Here is a 23,722-nt window from a genome sequence, read left to right on the forward strand (position 1 = left end):
AAAAAAAAAAAAAAAAAAAAAAATAATAGTAGTCATTTCTTCTCAGTGTAAGTAATGTATCTCTATGAGGTCAACTCAAGGATGACATTTTAATTCCTCAGGAGGTGCTGCTAAAATCCATAAGAAACAAACCTTGCTATAATTCAGTGGATGCAGATGCACAGCCTTCAAGAGCTTAAGGATTTAACAGACTAGCTGAGTGAAGCCAGCCGGGAGCAAGAAAAACAATGGCACAGGACCCCTAGGTCAGTGACGTGAGGAGAATTGGAAGGACTATGGTGAAACAGAGCACACAGCCTCATTTAAGGGAACAGCTGCCCCCCGGGTCCCGTGACTGCTGCCTAGAAGGAATACATCCAAGGCTGCCGGGTCTTCCCATTTCTTCTAAAGGACAGAAATCATGATTTTTATTTGAAATCTCCTAAATTTTAAATATTGGTAACAAGCCAGTTCAAAAATATTTTAAGGAATGTGAAAGCTAAACAGAACACATCATGCAAGGTACTGATTTAAAATCTGTTTTTTGTTTCATCAGGAAAAAGTTCAACGTAAATCAAAACTTTACACATGGATGTGTATTATATGTTACCATTGATTTATACTATAATTTAACATTTATTTTGGATTTTTAATTTGCCATGGCTTATTAATACTTAGGATTAAGTCCAAAGTGACACTGTTTCTCAGACTCCTTTTCAGGTAGTTAACAAGCTATATGAAATCTGTTATGGGAAACTTATTTTTGAGGGAACCTCTTAATGACATATACATTAAGTTTATAATATAAATAACTGCCCTCTAATTTATTAATTCTGACTTTTCATACACTGGATTTTCTTTGTAAAGATAAGTCTATCCACAAAATAGGCAGAGTAGCAGCTGGAAACCATCATTCTTAGCAAACTATCACAAGAACAGAAAACCAAACACCGCATGTTCTCACTCATAGGTGGGAACTGAACAATGAGATCACTTGGACTCGGGAAGGGGAACATCACACACTGGGGCCTATCATGGGGAGGGGGGAGGAGGGAGGGATTGCAGTGGGGAGTTATACATGATATAAATGATGAATTGATGGGTGCTGACGAGTTGATGGGTGCAGCACACCAACATGGCATAAGTATACATATGTAACAAACCTGCACATTATGCACATGTACCCTAGAACTTAAAGTATAATAAAAAAAAAAAAAGAAAAGAAAAAAAAAAAATAGGCAGAGTAACATCTAACTCCTAAGGTTAACATGAGGTTCAGGTGAGCTAATAGTGAAGTTCAAGCCAGACTGTCTAGGTCTGAACCTCAGTTCTAATAAGCACTAGCTGGCTAACCTTGGGCAATTTGTTTAATCTCTTTGTACCTCAGTGTCCTATAAAATGTGATAAGAACAGTACCTAGCTCATGGAATTATTTTGAGGTTTAAACAGGTTATACATGTAAAATTACTGGAATAGTTTGTGCCTGCCACACACCGACTAAATAAATGCTAGCTATTACTCACTATGAGTTGTTATTATTCCTTTCCATTATAACTCATTGATCACAGCAGAAAGTGGTGAGGAGTCTGGGATGGTCCATTTGGGCTACTAGGAGGCAGAAGCTTACTCATTCCATGACGTCTTTGGAGCCAGGGAAGCCTGTGGCTGAAGTTTCTTCTCATGCAAAGCCTGGGCATATGGAGATGCAGCACCAGATTTAGGTGTGCTTCAGCTGAACTATCATATGGGATAGATGATGTATGGGCTGGAAGTAGCTGCCTTGGTTGAAAGCAGGAGAGTCTGCCCCCTTAAGCACAAGTCATGGAATCAGACTGCCAGATTTTGAATCCTGGTCCACCACTTTCAAACGGTGAAACTGTGACCTTGGAAAAGTTACTTATTGTTTCTAAGCCTCCATTTCCAGATATGTAAAACGGTGACAAACAATACCTGCTCACAGACTTGTAGCGAGAATCTGAGGTAATACACATATGAAGCACTTAGCCTGATCCATGGTAAGCATTACTAGTCCTCACAGATGGTTCCAGCTTAGAATTTCAAGTACCCTCTCCACTGACCCACATCGAAGCCTGCTGCTCTATGGAAAATGATTGAAGGTAACATGGTGGTATGATGATGTGAATCTTTCCTAATGAAAATAACTTAACCCTATGGCATAACTGAAACAGACTAAAACCCGTGCTTCCCTCTGAGCTCTTCACAAAGAGACAAGTCAAAGAACAAAAGACATTCCAGAAGGCAGGCCATTCCTTATGGGCAGACAGCATGTTCCCTGTATGAGTGTTAAGGTAAGGCCAACATACGGCTCTGCACATTGTAGGAGTGAGTGCTTAATAGTAAGTGAAACCTAGAAAGAACATGCTTCTAAAACAGGAAATAATCTCTAGCTGAACTTCAATCACTGGGTACCCTTTCTGACTATTTGACAGAATGGTGCTTTTCAGCTACTTATGAACATTGTGTTTTATGTAATTCATGTTGTAAATGAAAGATGGCACAGAAAGGAAAACACGAAAAAGAATTAAGTGAAAAAAAATTGTAAAGATGCTAACATTTTTGACCACATAGACTTATAATGTGCACTGTATAAAGACATCAGGGAAAATATTTGTAGATGTGACCCAATCAGAATCTCATTGTGATTATTGTTGGGTGGATATATATGAATATTCTGAGACTTTTAATTCTGTCCATGTATAGTCTACAATAAAATCAGCATTTTCTATTTCCAGCCCATTTTTAGCCATCGTATATGCTGATAAACTGCATCACAACATATACTATTTGAGATAGTATTTCTGTTACCTGGATGTGGACTGGAGGTGATGAGGCTCCATTCGTTGATATCGGAATTGTAGCTCTGAACTTTGTCATAGGTGCAGCTTCCTCTGTAGCCACAGTGGCCACCAATGACGTAGATAACATCATGTAAGACACAGGCAGTAGCATTTCCCACACCTATGTATTAATTAAAATCACATCTTTAGATTGATCTTTTGTTCTTTTTTGCAGTGAACACTGGGCTAAATTTATTGTTGTTTTTGTTATTACTGATGGTAAAATGCAAGGTACTGTGCTAAGTGCTATACGGGACAAAAGAACAAAAAGAGAAGGCTCCTTGTGCTCTTAAGAGAGGGTGAGACGTGCACACAAATACAGCCATGCACCATGCACAATGACCTCTGTAAAATTATAATAGAGTGGAAAATTTCCTATCACCTAGTGATATTGTTGTAGCTGTTTTAAAGACATGACATAGCAGGCCGGGCGTGGTGGCTCAAGCCTGTAATCCCAGCACTTTGGGAGGCCGAGACGGGCGGATCACGAGGTCAGCAGATGGAGACCATCCTGGCTAACCCAGCGAAACTCCGTCTCTACTAAAAAATACAAAAAACTAGCCGGGTGACGTGGCGGGTGCCTGTAGTCCCAGCTACTCAGGAGGCTGAGGCAGGAGGGAGGCGGAGCTTGCAGTGAGCTGAGATCTGGCCGCTGCACTCCAGCCTGGGCGACAAAGCGAGACTCTGTCTCAAAAAAAAAAAAGACATGACATAAAGCATTCTCATGTGTTTCTGGTGATGCTGGTGTAAATAAATCTACGCCTCTGGCAGGTCCTTCAAGAGGTATTCCAGAAGAAAGCATTGTTATCATAGGAGAGGACAGCTCTATGCCTGTTATTGCCCCTGAAAGTCTGCAAGTGGGACAAGATGTGGAGGTGGAAGACATCGTGATACTGATGATTCCGACATTGATGATCCTGACCCTGTATAGGCCTCGGCTAATGTGTGTGTCTGTGTCTTACTTTTTAACAAAACAGTTTAACAAGTAAAAAAATCAATAAATAAGTTACATACATATAATATATATAAAAGCTTATAGAATAAGGATAAAGCAAATATTTTTATACGCTATACAAAGTCTATAGTAATGCCTGTAATTCCAACAGTTTAGGAGGGTGAGGTGGGAGAATCACTTGAGCCCAGGAGGAGTTTGAGACCAGCCTGGACAACAAAGTGAGACCACATCTCTACAAAAAATAAAAAATTAGCCACGTGTGATGGCATATGCCTGTAGTTCCAGCTACTCAGGAGGCTGAGACGGGAGAATCGCTTGATCTCAGGAGGTCAAGGCTGCAGTGAATTATGTTTGCATCAGTGAAGTCCAGCCTAGGTGTCAGAGCAAGATCCTGTCTCAAAAAAAGTAAAAACTAAAGACTACAGTAGTGTACAGTAATGTCCTAGGCCTTCACAATCCCTCCCCACTCACTCACTGACTCAACCAGAACAACCTCTAGTCCTGCAAGCTCCATTCATGGTAATTGCCCTAAATAGGTCTACCATTTTTATCTTTTATACTGTATTTTTACTGTACCTTTTCTATGTTTAGATACACAAAGACTCGCCATTGTGTTATATTGCTTAGAGTATTCAGTATAGTAACATGCTGTACAGGATTGAAGCCTAGGAGTAACAGGCTATACCACACAGCCTAGGTGTGTATTAGGCTATACTATTAGTATGGTATAGCCTGCTGTGTAAGTATAATGTTCACGTGACAAAATTGCCTAATCACACATTTCTCAGAACATATCCCCATTGTTGTTAAGTGGCACATGGCTGCAATTAGAACACTAGGTATAAAATGGAAGAAACACAATTAAAAAGGGACAGATGAACTGCTGGGCATGGTCAGGGCAAGGAAACCCTGCATTTGACAAGGGAAATCACAGCAGGTGGTGGTGGAATTTGACCTGGGTGATGGTAGGAAGTTGGCAGGTATGGGTGAGAGGAGGCCATTCTAGACAGAGGGAAAAGCCAGTGCAAAGGCTTACTGGACAATGTCAAGTAGCCCAGTTTGACCAGGCCAGATGGCACACTGGGGGTTGCTGCATGGGACTTCAAGGCTGGCATGGTAAGTTGAAGTCATATAGCAAAGGATACTGATGCCCAACAAAGAATCTGGATTTAATTCAGCCAGAATTTAAAGATTTTTAAACAGAGTAATATAGTGACTAACAAAGGAAGAACAGGTACCAGAAAGATCTAGTTACTGGCCAGGGTGGGCAGTCTCAAGGGCCTGATTTTGAAGGGGCTTTGGGTATGGAGGGAAGAGCATAGAGGAAAGAGACAGGTAAAACACACAGTCTTGATGACTGACTGAGGCAGAGGCAAACCAGACTGATTTTGAGGTCCTGAGCTGGGAAAACTGGAATCACTGATGCCAAAACACGGAGGAGGAGGGGGAGGGAAAAGGAGGAGGGGAAGGAGGGGGAGGAGGAGGAGGAAAAGGAAGAAGGAGGAAGGAGGGAGGGGAAGGGGAGGGATGAGGAGGGAGGGAGAGGGGAAAAGAAGCAGGAGGAGGAGGGGGAGGAAATGGGTTTGGAGGGAAGATGAAAAAAGGAAGAAAGATGATGAGGATCATTTTAGTTGAAAATGCTGGTTTTGTCTTTCCACCAACTTTTACTTAGCCCTATTTTGCAGGATACAGTTCAGTCTTCTTGTTCCTTTCTATTCCAAAATAAAAGTGGGTTTATAAGTAGAGCAGTTATAATGGAAAAAAATAAAGACTTAGGAGTTCCTAAACAGCCAAGTATGTATTTCTTCTCCGTACATTAGTGAACTTAATTTGGGTCTAGGACCAAAAAAGGAAATAAATTTTAAATTTGACTATGCCCAAATTAAGTTCATTACCAGAGAAAGCTGCTAATTTACTCCAAGTCTACAAAATAAAACGAACTGAAAAAAAGTCATCCTTTCTACCGAAAAACGGGAATCTAAAAGTTCAGTATGGCTGGGTGTGGAGGCTCACACCTATAATCCCAGCACTTTGGGAGGCCAAGGTAGGAGAATCACTTGAGGCCAGGGGTTCAAGACCAGCCTGGGCAACATAGTGAGACTCCCATTTCTATTTTAAAAAATTAAAAATAAAACTTTAAAAATTGTTTTAAAAAAGTTCTGTATGCGTCCACCCACCAAAACAAGTATTAGTCAAAACTGCACATAACTGGCAAAGTGTTACCTCTCCCTGGGATGACTAGATATAAACAAGAATCAAAGCTTTGAGTTCACAGTATAAAACTGGAATTTCAGACCCAGTTAGCAGGTGAGGGAGGACTTTGAGGTATGAGGGTCTCCCTCTCCACTCAAGGTTAAGGCAAGCACACATATGGCTTTTGTTTCACAATAGACACACCATCACAGCATTTTTCTTTTCAGCAAGCACTGTTCTAAATATAAATTTTAAAAATTTCTGTACAGTAATAAGCTTTCATTCTCAAAGAAATATACTCTGAACCCACCCTTGTAATCCCAGCACTTTGGGAGGCTGAGGTTGGGGGATCACTTGAGGTCAGGAGTTCAAGACCAGCCTGGCCAACACGGTGAAAACCCATCTCCACTAAAAATACAAAAATTAGCTAGGTGTGGTGGCACATGCCTGTAATCCCAGCTACTCAGGAGGCTGAGGCAGAAGAATTGCTTGAACTTGGGAGGCAGAGGTTGCAGTGAGCCAAGATCACCCCCCTGCACTCCAGCCTGGGAGAAAGAGGGGAACCCCAAAAAAAAAAAAAAAAAAAAAAAAAAAGAAAGAAAGAAAGAAATATACTCTGAACCACAAAACCACTGAAACTGTTACATCATCCTTAAAAAACAGAATCAGAAATGTCTGCTAGTTTACTATAGCTGCTTAAATATATGGACTTTCATCGTTTCTTTCACAGAAGAAGAGTCAGGACATTCAGAGCCCTCCTGGAATCGGCAAGTAGTGGTGAGGCTCAGGCAAAGCCAAAAACCAGGGGAGCAACAGCACCGGGTTTTCCGCTACCTTCTCCCACCCTGGTGTGACAGTGGTCATGACTTAACATGAAATGAATTTCTGCTCTATCAGAGCTGACATGTCCTTCAATACCGACATTCAGGACAAACATGCCTAACATTTATAGCATGCTTACTCTGTGTATAGCATGCTCACACTCTTCTAGGCACTTCACAAGCATAGATTCATCTAATCCTCTCAATGATCCGAGACTAGGTAATATTGTCATCCCCATTACACAGATGACAAAACAGGGGCACAGGGTGATTAAACAATTTGCCAGAGCTCCTCAGCAAGTAAGAGGAAAGCAGGGATCTGGATGCAGGCAGTTTAGCTTCAGAGGCAGCATGCCTGATCCCAAGACTGTTCTGCCTCTCGGCTTCCTGCCTGTCATCCAAGGATCATACCAGGTCAGATTTCCAGACCAGGTCAAATTCCCACACTCTCACCAGCATTAAAAAAGAAACAGAAAAGCCTGGGAAGAAACATTTGGGACAAAATGATACAAATTTGGTAACAACCTACCAGTTGTTTTTGTACAGCTCCTCAGCACCAATGAATAAATACAATGAAATAAGATTCCGGTTCAACTTTTTTTCCAGTGGGAGAGAAGGAAAGTAAGGCTAACAAATCGCCAAACACAGAAGAAAATAGTGTTTATCAGACAGATACCAAGACCCAGGGGTGTGCCAGGTTCTGTGGGCCACATGAGGGAGAGTATGGTGTCTGCCCCTCTCAGAGAGGACTGAATTGCAAAAGCAGAGGTTGTCTCTAGTTCCTGGAAGAATGTACTTTGTTACATCCTGTAGGGACCAAACCTTCCAAGGTTTGAATGAAGGACCTCTTGAAAGCTGATCAGCGTATTTTGAGTGGAAAAAAGTTGAATAGCAGAATTTTAAAGCAGAATTTAAAAGGGTGCAAATTTAAGAACACGAAAAAGGGGCCGGGCGTGGTGGCTCAAGCCTGTAATCCCAGCACTTTGGGAGGCCCAGACGGACGAATCACGAGGTCAGGAGATCGAGACCATCCTGGCTAACACGGTGAAACCCCGTCTCTACTAAAAAAATACAAAAAATTAGCCGGGCGAGGTGGTGGGCGCCTGTAGTCCCAGCTACTTGGGAGGCTGAGGCAGGAGAATGGCGTGAACCCGGGAGGAGGAGCTTGCAGTGAGCTGAGATCTGGCCACTGCACTCCAGCCTGGGCGACAGAGCAAGACTCCGTCTCAAAAAAAAAAATAAAAATAAAAATAAAAAAAGAACACGAAAAAATGAAAAACTGTCCAGATGTGTCTCTTCATCTAGCCCTTGACTTGAATATAAGTTCTCATAACTCTCAGAAAAGTTGGGAACTATGCTATCCTGTTTTTATCTGGAACATTCTGTGCAGCATTATTTGTATAATTCACTATAGTTCCTAGATAGCATCCAAAAGTGATAAATTCAAGAGAAGTGAGACTGCTGGCCTAGCCCCAGACATCTAAAAAATAGAAAATAAACATAATCTCCACTTACCTTTAATCATGTTTGCAATAGGAATCCATTTCTCTTTTAATGGATCATAGAACTCAGCCTCCTCTGCTGGAGCCCCTTTTCTGTAACCACCTAAAGCATAGACACAGCCACCCAAGGTGACTGCACAGTGGTAATACCTGGCATTGAGCATTGGCAAACCTTCTGTCCATTCATCACTTTCACTGTTATAGATCCACACTGTGTCAAGAGCTTCTATGTTATCCGTCCTGTAGCCCCCAGTTACGTAAATGTTGGGTCCTAAACACGTAACACCATAGCTCTCCCTGGTATAATCTGGTATTTCTGCTCCCTGAATCCAAACATTTGTCAAAGGATCCCATATGTGAACCTCTGATAAAGGATGCCAGTAATAGCCTCCAATTATATACATTGTGGCTGTGGATCTCTGGGAAATCTCTTTATGCATGGGATTCAAGGCATTGTATATTAGAGAGCGGATCTTATTTTCAGTTAGCAGGCAGCTTCTTTGAAGGCCTAAGGCTGTTTTTAAGTACACTGGATCTATATCAATGTTGATATAGCTCAGTAGATTATATAGGCATTCAATTCGATTTTCTACATCATGAGCAGTCCACTTAATAACTGGTTCTATGATAGCTTCTTCTTTCCAAACACTGAGATTCTTTCTGGACAAGATAAAGAGAAACTTTTCAAGGCTGATTTCCAGAAATTCTTCTTGTTGCCACACTTCCTTAAACTTTGAACACAGAATTCTTCGAGATTCCTTCTCGAGTTCTGGACACACATGAAATTCTGCAAAGGAGTGCATTCCAATACAATTATCAATATCCAAGTGCCTTACCAAAAACCGCTCACAAGCCTTCTTTACTGAAAGGAACTGTAGCAGATCTGCTGCCTCAAGCAGGCTTTGAACATTTCTTTTAGTTATTTCAATTTGGGAAGTGTATGCATAATTTACAAGGCCTTCCAGAATATCATGGTGGATGCCAGAGAGTTTTATTTTATTTTTAAATTTTTCTTTCATGTCAGCTGTGAACATTGCCTTAAAATAATTGCTGCAAGCAGCTAAAACGGCTCGGTGACAATGGAAGATTATGCCTGAAGGACACTGAAGGGTAATATCAGTAAATAATCCATCCAAGTAAAATGTTCTGAATGCATCCAGAAAATCCACTGGATGTGTTGAATCCTTGAAAAGATAAATATAATCGTCTTGTCCTTTTAAAGCCATGGCTGCAATAAATATGAAATAACAAATGTGTTTTCAATTTTGCACATTATCTCAAATAATCAATGCTAAATAACTGACTAGCATCGGATATACTCCAAAACTGGACTAAGTTCAGCATTCTAAATAATAAATGCATGGACAGTTTGATCATTTATATGGTGGTCAATTTAAATTCAGGGTAGCTCAGGGCTTGAAATGATGCCCCCGGATTTTTCAGTAGTCCTTTTGAGAGTACTGATTTGCTATTCCATTCACCGCAATCTACCCTGGCCTGGCGCTCAGGAGACCAGATCCCACACTAGGCAAGGAAAGTGTCCAAGGGTCACCCCACTCGAGGCCGGACCTCAGCTGTCTCGGCTCGTCCCCAATTCAACCTTTTCCCCGAGCTCGTCTCCCTTTCAAATCACATCGAAATGCCAAGAAAGGGATGATGGAAATGTAAAAGGACAAGAAGAGGTCTCGGAAAAGGGAAATCCTGAGCCCTTTCGTTTAAGGAAGGAGAGAAAGTAAGGCGGCCCGGCGCAGCCCCTGCAGCCCGCGCCCCCTCCCCCGCGCCCGCCGCAGGGGTTTCCGCGCGCCCCGCGCCTGGGCCCCGGCCCACGTTCCCGCCCGGAGACCGCCCCGCCCCGAGGCCAGGCGCGGGGCTGGACTCGAGGGCGCCGCATGCTGCCCGCGGGCCCAGTGCCCGCGTCCCTCTGCCTGGCGCTCCGTGCAGGTGTGGGAAGGACGCCGCAGGCAGCCCCCGCGCAACGCGTTCGGCCCGGCCAGGCGCCCGCGCGGCCATTGTCTATGCTCCTCTCCCGCGAGGCCTCCCTGCCAGCGCCCGGCCCAGCTCCACGCGCCCGGCCCCGCTCGCTCCCCGCAGGCCGGCCTCGGACTGCGGGTCCGCACCGCACCTACCTCCCGCCGGGGCTCGGGACGCGGCGCTGGCCCGCGGGCTAGCAGCGAGCGGGAGCGGGGACGCCTCCGGCCCCTCTGACCATCTTTGGAAGAGGCGCTCGGAGGCCGCCAGCTAGTGCCGCTCCACCCCACATGCAGTTCCTATTTTGGTGTCCCGGCGGCTCCCCCGCCTCCACCCGAACAGCCCCCCGCGCGGTCTGGGCGCGAGGCCACTCGCGGGAACTCCCCCGTCGCCGGGCAGCGCTGCGAGCGGGGCGGGGCGTGCGGGCGTGCGCGCGGCTCGGCCCCTACCCGGCGGCGCCCCCCACAGCAGGTGGGACGGCTTCCCCAGGAGACAGCTCGTGCTGCCGCCTTCCCCTTCCTTGGCTCGCTCTCTCTCCCGCGCGCTTTCTCACACCTGGTCGATCGTCTTCTCTTAGATAACCTGAGTCCTGAATTATTAATTACACCATATATGAGTGTGTGTGTGCGCGCGCGCGCGTGTGCGTGTGTGTACACTCCCCTCCGTCAGTAGGCTTCACCAGCCCAGACCCAATTGTGAGGACAGAGAAGGGGGAAAGAGCGGAGAGAATGCGGCACAACTAAAGGTCAGGGATTGGAGGCGCCTTTGAAATGCCAGAAGTAGCCGGCCTTTCCCACAAACGCCATCCCACCCCCAGCAAAGCACTCAGGAGGGCGCGTTGGGGCTGGTGAGCACATCAGGGTTAAGTTGAAGCTTTGAGAAAAACTCTGGGCAGCCGGGGCCAAGGCGAAGTCCAGTCGTGCTAGGATTCAGGTTACTGTATTTAGAGCATAGTAGCTGGAAGGAGCAGCCTTTCTGGTGACGGCCAGTCTAGTCATGGATGTCTATGTGGTACACAAAGTTCATTTTCTTGTTCCAGCTAAAGCCAGTATCAAATATTTTTGCATATCATTCATTCATTCGTTCGCAAGATTTTATTAAGTGCTTCGAGTGCCTGATAGGGATAGGCACTAGTAGTGGTAAGAGTGTTAACAGATGGTCCCTAGCTCACAGGGACCTTCACCACCACCAGGGGACCACGTGTTTCCCAGAGTATGGTCTCAGAAACAATATACATGAATGGCCAGATAGTATATGACAACAGAACTCTGAACCACATAAGAAGCCCAGGAAGCCAGACCACAACCTTGGTAGCAGCTGAACCAGAACAGTCAGGAAGTAGTCAACGACTGGCAATTGCCCAATTTCTTTTTTTTTTTTTTTTTTTTTTTTTTTTTTGAGATAGGGTCTTGCTGTGTAATACCCAGGCTGGAATGTGGTGGCACGATCTTAGCTCACTGCAGCCTCGATCTCCTGGGCCCAAGAGATCCTCTGCCTCAGCTTCCCAAGTACCTAGGACTACAGGCGTGCAATTTTTTTTTTAATTTTTAAAATTTTTTTCATGACAGGGTCTCACTATGTTGCCCAGGCTGGTCTCAAACTCCTGGACTCAAGCGATCCTCCTGCTTGGGCCTTCCAAAGTGCAACTTCCCTATTTTTATCCCTAGTTCCACCTCAGCACCAACCAGAGAAAGCCAAATATGTTCCACAAACCAACCACATAAAATACCCACGCTTCTAGTAGCCCACTTGCTGCTTTCCCATGCTAACAACTTCTAATCAGAGCATACCTGGGGCTTTTCTTCGCTTCTATAAAGGCTTCCCACTCCTCTGCCCCACCTTTGAGCCTCTGACAAAGTCAAGTGATGGTGACTGGGACTCCCCTCTACAGCAAGCTCTGAATAAATAGTATCTATTTGTTCTCCTGTGGGTGGGTTTCAGTTTAATTCCACAAATCAGATCATCTTAATTGAATTATGTAAGATGCTGGTTATGCAGCCCCCACAACTACCACACCCCACACACAGACTTCTGTGGGGTGGAAGCCTAGGGATCTGCATTCTAATCAGGGGCAGCAGGTGATTCTTATGGACAAATAAGAAAATGTGTTGGACCCAAAAGGAAGAAGGATGAAAGTTTAACATACCAACATCTGGTAAACAGTATAGTTAGAAAAGGAAAGCATATGAGATTTAGTTTCAGGCTTAAGGCTCATCTCTGGCACCTATCTAACACGTAGCCTCTCACAAATTACTAACCTTCTCTGATCCTTAGTCTTCGGATCTATAAAACACAGATAACATGGATACTTTCTCAACCTAACCTAAGGTTACTGGAAAGACAAATTAATAATGAAGCACTTGCGGCCGGGCGCGGTGGCTCAAGCCTGTAATCCCAGCACTTTGGGAGGCCGAGACGGGCGGATCACGAGGTCAGGAGATCGAGACCATCCTGGCTAACATGGTGAAACCCCGTCTCTACTAAAAAATACAAAAAACTAGCCGGGCAACGTGGCGGGCGCCTGTAGTCCCAGCTACTCGGGAGGCTGAGGCAGGAGAATGGCGTAAACCCGGGAGGCAGAGCTTGCAGTGAGCTGAGATCCGGCCACTGCACTCCAGCCTGGGCGACAGAGCGAGACTCCGTCTCAAATTAAAAAAAAAAAAAAAAATGAAGCACTTAGGACTTGATATATAAATGTTAGCTACTATAATGAAAGAATCTTTACACTTAATTCTGCATCTCAACCTTAATCTGGAAATTAGCATCTTCTTAACATTTCTTCAGAAATTATGAACTTCGTAGTTAATAGTAATTATAGCTTGCCCTTCATAACTGATAGTGATACTGTTGTCACTGTTGCCATTCAAGGACACAATTGTGACTGACTGAAGGAGTCTTCTCTCCATTTTTGTCACTGAAGTGTAGAGATGGCTGTTTTTGTAGCTATAGTTACTATTTGCCAAGTTTGATGTATAAAAAAAATAGCCGCCATCTAACTTAGAGTAAGGGCTTCTGGAATCATAACTACATGTAATAATAAATGTTTCATGAATAATAGAATTCACTACATTCTCATTTGTGCAGTTATTTCAGATTGCTGCATGAACCAATTAAAACTCTTGCTTTCATTGCCTGATGTTCCCTGGTTGTGAATTACTGCTTAAAAGTGTGTATCAGTGTGTATTACATATTAGACTATTACCCTGCTTCACTTTGCCAAGAGAAGAGCAGGTCCTGAAGGGTATTGTCTGGAATTGTTCCTCTTTACCGTATGCTTATCAAACAGACCATTGCAAATGCTGATAGATTTGATGCATTCAGAAACATATAATTAGCATTCATAAATCAAATAAATTAATGATACTGTTCAAGAAAACAGATGTGCCATCTGTGGTTCCAAGTCTTAAAGAAATAAAGTGCTGCCATGGAAATGATACATAAATGATTTGGCAGACACTAAGCTTGGCATGGAGTTAGATGACTTATTGACATCACACTTCAGCTTTCAAAGGACTCCTAGTTCTAAAATAATGATTTTATTTATAATTTTACCTTATTAGTATATCTTTCCACTAGGTACACCCATGCCATTAAATGTTTGATATGCTGTGATATCATCATTAATGTGTGTAGATGATGGGCATAGATAGAACATTTTGTATACTTCATTTACATACTGGATTAAACAAGTTGCTGCCAAGTTAAAAAAAAAAAAAAAAAAGGCCAGGCCCGTTGGCTCACGTCTGTAATCCCAGCACTTTGGGAGACCGAGACAGGCAGATCACGAGGTTAGGAGTTCAAGACTATCCTGACCAACACGGTGAAACTCCATCTCTACTAAAAATACAAAAATTAGCCAGGTGTGGTGGTGTACGCCTGTAATCCTAGCTACTCAGGAGGCTGAGGCAGGAGAATCTCTTGAACCCGGGAGGCGGAGGTTGCAGTGAGGTGAGATTGCGCCATTGCACTCCAGCCTGGGCGACAGAGTGACACTCCATCTTAAAACAAAAAACAATAGTAGGTGAAATGTATAAGGCTACCACGTACAGCTTTGTAAAGTGTGCACTGCACAATTCCAGCTCATGCAACTTAAGTAGAATACAGTGTAAACACTGCTTTCAGGAGTTGTATACTACACAAGCAACACAGGTATCTGTGACTGCCCTGCAGCTGATGTGTCTTGGTAAAACCTTTTTTGGTACGTTTCATGTAAAATAAGAAAGTGAACATTCTAATAACTAGGCAACAATGCTTTTGCAAGTCAGAGGTTTCCAATTCCTGCTTTTCAGCACAAGTGAAAGAGGATTTTCGGCAAATAATTTAGAAGGAATGACAAAATGAATGGCTTTACTATAATAAAGTTGCTTTTTTTTTTTTTGAGACGGAGTCTTGCTCTGTCACCCAGGCTGGAGTGCAATGATGTGATCTTGGCTCACTGCAACTGCTGCCTCCCAGGTTCAAGCGATTCTGCTTCCTCAGCCTCCCGAGTAGCTGGACTATAGGTGCGCACTACCGCGCCCGGTTGATTTTTGTATTTTTATAGAGATGGGGTTTTGCCATGTTGGCCAGGTTGGTCTTGAACTCCTGACCTCAGGTAATCCACCGGCCTCAGCCTCCCAAAGTCCTGGGATTACAGGCGTGAGCCACCACACCCGGCCACTACGATAAAATTTATCTCATTCTTACCTATTTGTCTCTGTGAACATGTTTTCTCAGTGATTATGTCTACAGAAGTGTTAAACAGGAACATCACTGATCCTAAATACTGTCTCATTCCAGCAGTAAGCACTACTTGACTTCATGCTCTAAATGATCATCAGATTGAAATAATTTTTGATAATTTTTTACTTTTGATTTAAACATATTTATGTTTAATCAATTATAATAATTATTATAATATTAATTAGGCCAGGATTTGTAAAATAACCAAGGACATAAAACAATCAAGGACATACAAATTTTAATTTATAGACATTTTCATCACAGAGAAGGTTAAGAGATTAATAAAGGATATTCAGTATAAAAATCATACAGAAAAGTCTTTCTTGGCCAGGTGCAGTGGCTCACGCCTGTAATCCCAGCACTTTGGGAGGCCAAGGAGGGTGGATCACGAAATCAGGATATTGAGACCATCCTGGCTAATACGGTGAAACCCCGTCTCTACTAAAGATACAAAAAAGTTAGCCGGGCATGGTGGCAGGCACTTGTAGTCCCAGCTACTTAGGAGGCTGAGGCAGAAGAATGGCATGAACCCGGGAGGCGGAGCTTGCAGTGAGCCGAGATTAAAAAAACAAACAAACAAACAAACAAAAGTCTTTCTTTTTTTATTGGACTGGCCAAAAATTCTTTCTTTGAATGTTTCCAATATGTACAAATTTTAGTTACCACGGTTTAAATAACACCTGTCCCCTGAGAACAAGGTTTCAAATTTCAGTTACTGAGGTAAATTAACTCTGAGTAACTGCATAAAATACAAATTTGCTACTAGCTCTTCAGGTCCATGAATTACTACATTAACAGGTGCGCATCCTGATCAGTAACTAATCATGTATCTTCTTTCAAAGTCTGTCAGTGATTGGTCTCTGTGCATCTGTCAGTTCACACACAGACAGCAAGGCTTACAGTTGCATCGTCTCCTTGTCTGCCAGTAAAAAACCCGTGTGACATTTTACAAAAATGGGTGATTAAGAAAGGGTATTGGCCAACAAGGATGAAAGTATGGCATAGAAATAAAAAGTGACAATACTGCAAATAAAATGTGAAATAGCCGGGCATGGTGGCTTATGCCTGTAATTCCAGCACTTTGGGAGGCCGAGGCAGGCAGATCACCTGAGGTCAGGAGTTCAAGATCAGCCTGGCCAACGTGGTGAAACCCCATTTCTACTAAAAATACAAAAACTAGCCAGGCGTGGTGGTGGGTGCCTGTAATCCCAGCTACTCGGGAGACTGAGGCAGGAGAATCGCTGGAACCTGGGAGGTGGAGGATGCAGTGAGCCGAGATCACGCCATTGCACTCCGGCCTGGGCTACAAGAGCAAAACTCCGTCTAAAAAACATCAACTAAAAAAAGTGAAATGAATGTAATGAGGTTATAGAGGACATAGCTGACCATGGGAATGTTTACACTACCACCATTGGAGAGACTGCAGACATGCAGTCAAGGAACTTAGAGCAGGTGAACTCATGACATAAGTGAGTCACCTTATGTCTCAGAGGAAGCGATCCTGGCAAAAATCTTCACATTAAAGGAACTCTGGGAAATATTTCACCACATCGAAAATGCAAAGGATAACACACTGGAAGCTGATCCAAACGTAAAACTATGACAGTTTACCAAGGCGTAGAAAGATGAGTACTCCAAATCATAAGTTCTACGACAAGAAGGGAAGAAACTAAGCAAACTACTATTGTTAAGTTTTTTTTTACAAAGAAACACAACACTTAATTATCAATGTTTCTAATGTTTTAAATTGCAGTATACTAAGTGAATATCAGTCTTACTATGTTCTTTATTTCCCTATACATTTATAACGAAGACAGTTTATTATGTTCTGACAAAAAATTTTAAAGGTCATAGGACAATCATAATTTTTCCCATTGATTATTTAGGTCACATTATACATTTTCAACTTGTACAGTTATTTTGAAGGTCCTGTATTATTGTGCAAAGTGAGGACTGCCTGTGTTTTCCGAGGGACAACCTTCTGTAAGAGAAGTAGAATTGAAATACGAACTCAAGAAGAAAGAAGACTGAGAACTAAATTTAAAAAATGAGAAAAATAAAAACTTTCCAACAGTTTTTTTTTTTTTTTTTTTTTTTTTTTTTCTGAACTCCTTGTCTCCTGATTCACCAATACAGACCAGGCCACAGGGCATGCTGAGGTATATGTGGGTGGTTTACTCTGCCTCCCTCTTTCTATACAGTCAGTGTAAGAATACAGACTGTGGTAAGTACCAGGAAGACCAAAATTCCCACTTTTAAAGAACAACTTGTTTTATGTATTTTAAATGAATGACAGTGGTTTTGAACGGCTATATTTAGTTTTACCTGAATAGAATTTAATAAGTATTATTTAACAGTCTTTTTTTTTTTTTTTTTTTTGAGGCGGAGTCTGGCTCTGTCGCCCGACTGGAGTGCAGTGCCAGATCTCAGCTCACGCAAGCTCCCGCCTCCCGAGTTTACGCCATTCTCCTGCCTCAGCCCTCCCGAGTAGCTGGGACTACAGGCGCCGCACTTGCCCGGCTAGTTTTTGTATTTTTTAGTAGAGAGCGGGGTTTCACCGTGTTAGCCAGAGAGATGGTCTCGAGCCTCCTGACCTCGTGATGCCGCCCGTCTCGGCCTCCCAAAGGTGCTGGGAGTACAGGCTTGAGCCACCCGCGCCCGGGCCGATTTGTATTTTAACATGTTACTAAATAATGACTGTTAAGCCGGCGCGGGCTAAAGCCGTGTAATCTCCAGCACTTTGGGAGGCCGAGACGGGCGGATCACGAGGTCAGGAGAATCCGAGAACATCCTGGCTAACACGGTGAAACCCGTCTCTACTAAAAAATGACAAAAACTTAGCCGGGCGAGAGTGGCGGGCGCCCTGTAGTCCCAGCTACTCGGGAGGCTGAGGCAGGAGAATGGCGTAAACTCGGGAGGCGGAGCTTGCAGTGAGCTGAGATCTGGCCACTGCACTCCAGCCTGGGCGACAGAGCCAGACTCCGTCTCAAAAAAAAAAAAAGATTTAAAAAAAAGAAATTACAATCTTGGCAAATATTTAAACTTGTGATGAAAAGTTTCCAGTATCAATCTAAAAATGAGGAAGTGAGTACATAATTTTTCAAACGTATTAGATTTGAAAGACCACTGATCTGTTCCCAAAACAGGAATTAGCCTATTACTACTTGGGGGAGTATTATTACTATTTAAAAGATAGCAGCTTATTTGAGAATATGTTTCTGTGCCACAGTTAGAGCTCAATTCCAGATAAAATTAATACAAGACAGAAGGATAATAAACTAGGGCTTTTTCCATTATAAGCAATGGAAAAAGAATACAAGTAAGAGCATTGGCTCAACTAACCCCAGAAAGACTGATACTATTATGTAAGTCAGAGATTAAAGCTCGCCAAAGACTTCCTGTCTCATTCAGTAAAAGCCTACTTATAATAGGCTCCTGCATCCCCACACCCAGCTCTGCTTTGGCTTTCATCAGGAGGCAGTGCCTCAGGGCTTTCTCTGTGCTTTGCTGCTACATATTCCTTTCGCCTGGACTGCTCTTTTCCCAGCTACAGCTACAGGACTGGCTCACTCACCTCCATTAGAATTTTTTTTTTTTTTTTTTTTTTTGAGATGGAGTCTTGCTCTGTCACCCAGGCTGGAGTGCAATGGTGTGATATCAGCTCACCGCAACCTCTGCCCCTCAGGTTCAAGCGATTCTCCTGCCTCAGCCTCCTGAGTAGCTGGGATTACAGGTACATGCCACCACACTCAGCTAATTTTTGTATTTTAGTAGAGATGGGGTTTTGCCATGTTGGTCAGGCTGGTCTCGAACTTCTGACCTCAAGTGATCCGCCCACTATGGCCTCCCAAAATGCTGGGATTGCAGGCATGAGCCACTGTGCCTGGCCTTTTAAAAATTTTTGTGGGTTCATAGTAGGTGTGTATACTTATGGAATACATGAGATACTTTAATGCAGATATGCAATGTGTAATAATCACATCATGGTAAATGGGGTATCCGTCACCTCAAGCATTTATCCTTTGTGTCACAAACAATCCAATTATACTTTTTTAGTTATTTGAAAATGTATAATTATTATTGGCTATAGTCACACTGTTGTGCTAGCAAATACTAGGTCTTATTTATTCTTTGAAACTACTTTTTGTACCAATTAAACATCCCCACAATCCCCCACTACCCTTCCCAGCCCCTGGTAAACTTCCTGCTACTTTCTATCTCCATGAGTTCAATTGTTTAAATTTTAGCTCCCACAAAGAAGCGAGAACATGTGATGTTTGTCTTTCTGTGCCTGGCTTATTTCACTTAATATGACCTTCCAATTCTATCCATGTTGTTGCAAATGACAGGATCTTGTTCTTTTTTATGGCTGAATAGTACTTCATTGTGTAAATGTACCACATTTTCTTTTCCTTTTTTTTTTTTTTTGAGACGGAGGCTTGCTCTGTCGCCCAGGCTGGAAAGCAGTGGCCCGATCTNTCCCCACAATCCCCCACTACCCTTCCCAGCCCCTGGTAAACTTCCTGCTACTTTCTATCTCCATGAGTTCAATTGTTTAAATTTTTAGCTCCCACAAAGAAGCGAGAACATGTGATGTTTGTCTTTCTGTGCCTGGCTTATTTCACTTAATATGACCTTCCAATTCTATCCATGTTGTTGCAAATGACAGGATCTTGTTCTTTTTTATGGCTGAATAGTACTTCATTGTGTAAATGTACCACATTTTCTTTTCCTTTTTTTTTTTTTTGAGACGGAGTCTTGCTCTGCTGCCCAGGCTGGAGTGCAGTGGCCGGATCTCAGCTCACTGCAAGCTCCGCCTCCCGGGTTTACGCCATTCTCCTGTCTCAGCCTCCCCAGTAGCTGGGACTACAGGCGCCCGCCTCGTCGCCTGGCTAGTTTTTTGTATTTTTTAGTAGAGACGGGGTTTCACCGTATTAGCCAGGATGGTCTCGATCTCCTGACCTCATGATCCGCCCGTCTCGGCCTCCCAAAGTGCTGGGATTACAGGCTTGAGCCACCGCGCCCGGCCTTCTTTTTCCATCCATCTGTGGATGGACACTTAGGTTGCTTTCAAATTTTGGCTATGGTGAACAGTGCAACAAACATGAGAGTGTAGATATCTCTTTGATATACTGATCTCTTTCTTTTGGATATATACCCAGCAGCAGGATTGCTGGATCATATGGTAGCTCTATTTTTAAGAGTTTTTAAAGAAAGGGTCTTACTCTGTCACCCAAGCTAGAGAGCAGTGGCAGGATTACAGCTAACTGCAGCCTCGACTATAGCCTCAGGCGATTCTCCCTGATTCTCCCACCTCAGCCTCTCAAGTAGCTGAAACTACGGGCATGCACCACCATACCTGGCTAATTTTTGTATTTTTAGTAGAGACGAGGTTTTGCCATGTTGGCCAGGCTGGTCTTGAACTCCTGGCCTCAAGACTTCCACCCACCTCGGCCTCCCAAAGTATTGGGATTATAGATATAAACCACCCCGCCCTGCCTAATTGTAGTTTTGATTTGCATTTCTCCGATGATTACCAATGTTGAGTACCTTTTCATATGCCTGTTTGCCATTTGTATGTCTTCTTTTGAGAGATGTCTATTCAGATCTTTCACTCATTTTTAAATCGGACTATTAGATTTTTTCCTATAGAGTTGTTTGCATGCCTTATACATTCTGGTTATTGATCTCTTGTCAGATTGACAGTTTGCAAATATTCTCTCCCATTCTGTGGGATGTCTCTTCACTTTGTTGATTGTTTTCTTTGGTGTACAGAAGCTTTTTAACTTGCTGTGATCCCATTTGTCCATTTTTGCTTTAGTTGTCTGTGCTTGTGGGGTTCCATCAGGTTTTTGCTCAAAGGCCGCCTTCCCAGCAATTCCTTCTTTTACCAATGTGTTAAAAATGATTTTGCAGCCGGGCGTGGTGGCTCACACCTGTAATCCCAGTGCTTTGGGAAGTGGAGGTAGCTGGATCACCTGAGGTCAGAAGTTCAAGACCAGCCTGGCCAACATGGCGAAACCCCTTCTCTACTAATAAAACAAAAATGAGCCAGGCGTTGTGATGCACGCCTGTAATCCCAGCTACTAGGGAAGCTGAGGCAGGAGAATCACTTGAACCTGGGAGGTAGAGGTTGCAGTGAGCCAAGATTGCACCACTGCACTCCAGCCTGGGTAACAGAGCAAGACTCTGTCTAAAAAAAAAAGAAATTTCTACTACAATTTGCTATTCTCTATTCCCCTTCCCTGCTTTATTTTAATCCATAGTACTTATTACCATTTATATTATGTATTTTGCTTATTGTGTTTCTCCCACTAGAATGTTAGCTCCATGAAAGCAGTGATATTTATGTTTTCCTCATTGCTATATATAGTTCATAACATGTAACAGATGCTCAAGAAATATCTGTTGTGGCTGGGCACGGTGGCTCACGCCTGTAATCCTAACATTTTGAGAGGCTGAGGCAGGCAGATCATGAGGTCAGGAGATTGAGATCATCCTGGCTAACATGGTCAAACCCCATCTCTACTAAAAATACAAAAAATTAGCCGGGCCTAAAGGCATGCACCTGTAATCCAAGCTACTCGGGAGGCTGAGACAGGAGAATCACTTGAACCCAGGAGGCCGAGGTTGCAGTGAGCCGAGATCGTGCCACTGCACTACAGCCTGGTCAACAGAGCGAGACTCCATCCAAAAAAAGAAACAAAAACAAAAACAAATATTTGTTGTGTAAATGAAAACTCAACTGGATTAAGAGTAAGACTCAGAGTTTCTTTAAAAACTTGCTCAAGGGCACATAGTTATTTAAGAAATTGCAAAAGTGACTTAATCCACAGACACTGCCCTCCTGCAGCATATGGTCTAAAAGTTTTGTGCTGTTTTTCATTTTTCAAATTCAAAGCATCAGGTTTATCCATCCCTTCATTTTCATTCCTTCTGACATCACTCTTATCCAGGTCTTTATCACTTCTCATCTGGTTTACTGCAAGATGTTTCTGCCTCAGTCTCAGTCTCTCTCCTTCCCCCTGAAGTTGTATACCATCTTTAATCCTCCCCAAACACCATTTTCCTCACATCACATCCATCCCCCGCCCCGTTTTTTGTTTTTTGTCTTTTTGGTTTTTTTTTTTGAGATGGAGTTTTGCTCTTGTAGCCCAGGCTGGAGTGCAATGGCATGATCTCAGCTCACTGCAACCTCCACCTCCCAGGTTCAAGTGATTCTCCTGCCTCAGCCTCCCAAAGTGCTGGGATTACAGGTGTGTGACACCACGACTGGCTAATTTTTGAATTTTAGTAGAGATGGGGTTTCACCATGTTGGCCAGGCTGGTCTCAAACTCCTGACCTCAGGTGATCCGCCTGCCTCCACCTCCCAAAGTGCTAGGATTACAGGTGTGAGCCACCGCGCCCGGCTACATCACTTCCCTTTACTTGCTCATAAGAGCTACCAAGAAAAAGTTGAAACTCCTGTAATCGGGTTTCAAACCAGACCACAAATTGGCCAAATTCCACTTACAAAGCTTTATTCCACTACTTCACAGTTTAAAACCTTAACTTCATCAGGCCAGCCCCCTCATCACTACCTAATGAACAATCTGTGCTCACTCCCATTTCAGTTCATTTTGTTCCCATCATCCAGAAAGTTCTGTGGAGTCCTTTTCATCTGTCCAAATGCTTCTTACCCTTTAAGGCAGAGGTGTCCAATCTTTTGGGTTCCCTGGGCCACACTGGAAGAAGAACTGTCTTGGTCCACATAGAAAATACACTAACGCTACACTAACACTAATGATAGCTGATAAGCTAAAAAAAAAGCAACAAAATCTCATAATGTTTTAACAAAGTTTACAAATTTGTGTTGGGCCACATTGAAAGCCGTCCTGGGCCACATGCAGCCCACGGGCACGGGTTGGGCAAGCTTGCTTTAAGGCATGGACCACTGTCTACCTCTTTCATAAGGTTTCTCTTATTTCACAATTAACTGATTGATTACAAAACTCAATGCTTTGTAATCATCTTTTCCCCTCTGAAGTACTTTTGTTAGTGTGCTGATTACTAAGATGTTTATGAAGCATATCTTGGTATTATGTATTATGTATGTTCACATCCCAACTTTTCAATCAAATTGTAAATTCTTTGAAGGACATCATTCTTTGTAAGATATAATCCCACACTTATACTTCCACAAGTGATTTTGTTTTTTGTGCATAGTAGGTACCCAAAATATTTGTTGAATGAAGTTTTTTTTTAATACCAAAAATTGTAGAATAAGATAGTGTTCTGGATTTAAATGTGAAAAGAGCTAAGTTGTCAATAAATCCTCCAAAGAATATACTTTCATATTGAACTGAGGATAATAAAATATTGCTTAAACTTGGTGGTAAAATGAGTTGTGATGTTGTTACATGTCTTAGTACTTTTTGGACTGCTATAAGAAAATACCTGGCCAGGTGTGGTGGCTCACGCCTGTAATCCCAGAACTTTGGGAGGCTGAAGTGGATGAATCACCTGAGGTCAGGAGTTCGAGACCAGCCTGGCCAACATGGTGAAACCCTATCTCTACTAAAAATACAAAAAAATTAGCCAGGGGTGGTGATGTGTGCCTGTAGTCCCAGCTACTTGGGAGGCTGAGGCAGGAGAATCGCTCGAACCTGGGAGGCAGAGGTTGCAGTGAGCCAAGATCATGCCACTGCAATACAGCCTGGGCAACAGAGCAAGACTCCATCTCA

The 23,722-nt window shown here is 43.2% G+C and overlaps 1 protein-coding gene across 2 annotated transcripts in view; it reads right to left on the reverse strand.

Moving 5' to 3' along the window:
* Positions 1–10,727, reverse strand: part of KLHL23 (kelch like family member 23) — a 35,189-nt gene extending 24,462 nt beyond the window's left edge. For both annotated transcript variants that reach the window (XM_017854470.1, XM_017854469.1), the window contains exons 1-3: positions 10,435–10,727; positions 8,322–9,536; positions 2,806–2,958 (exon numbers count right to left, since the gene is read on the reverse strand). In XM_017854470.1, coding sequence (XP_017709959.1) covers positions 2,806–2,958; positions 8,322–9,534 — 1,366 coding nt within the window. In that variant the 5' untranslated portion in view covers positions 9,535–9,536; positions 10,435–10,727. The remainder of the gene's footprint in view (positions 1–2,805; positions 2,959–8,321; positions 9,537–10,434) is intronic.
* Positions 10,728–23,722: the final 12,995 nt, after the last annotated feature.

The sequence above is a fragment of the Rhinopithecus bieti genome, unplaced genomic scaffold, assembly GCF_001698545.2.
Source record: "Rhinopithecus bieti isolate Rb0 unplaced genomic scaffold, ASM169854v2 scaffold_37314, whole genome shotgun sequence".
NCBI classification, from domain to species: Eukaryota; Metazoa; Chordata; class Mammalia; order Primates; family Cercopithecidae; genus Rhinopithecus; species Rhinopithecus bieti.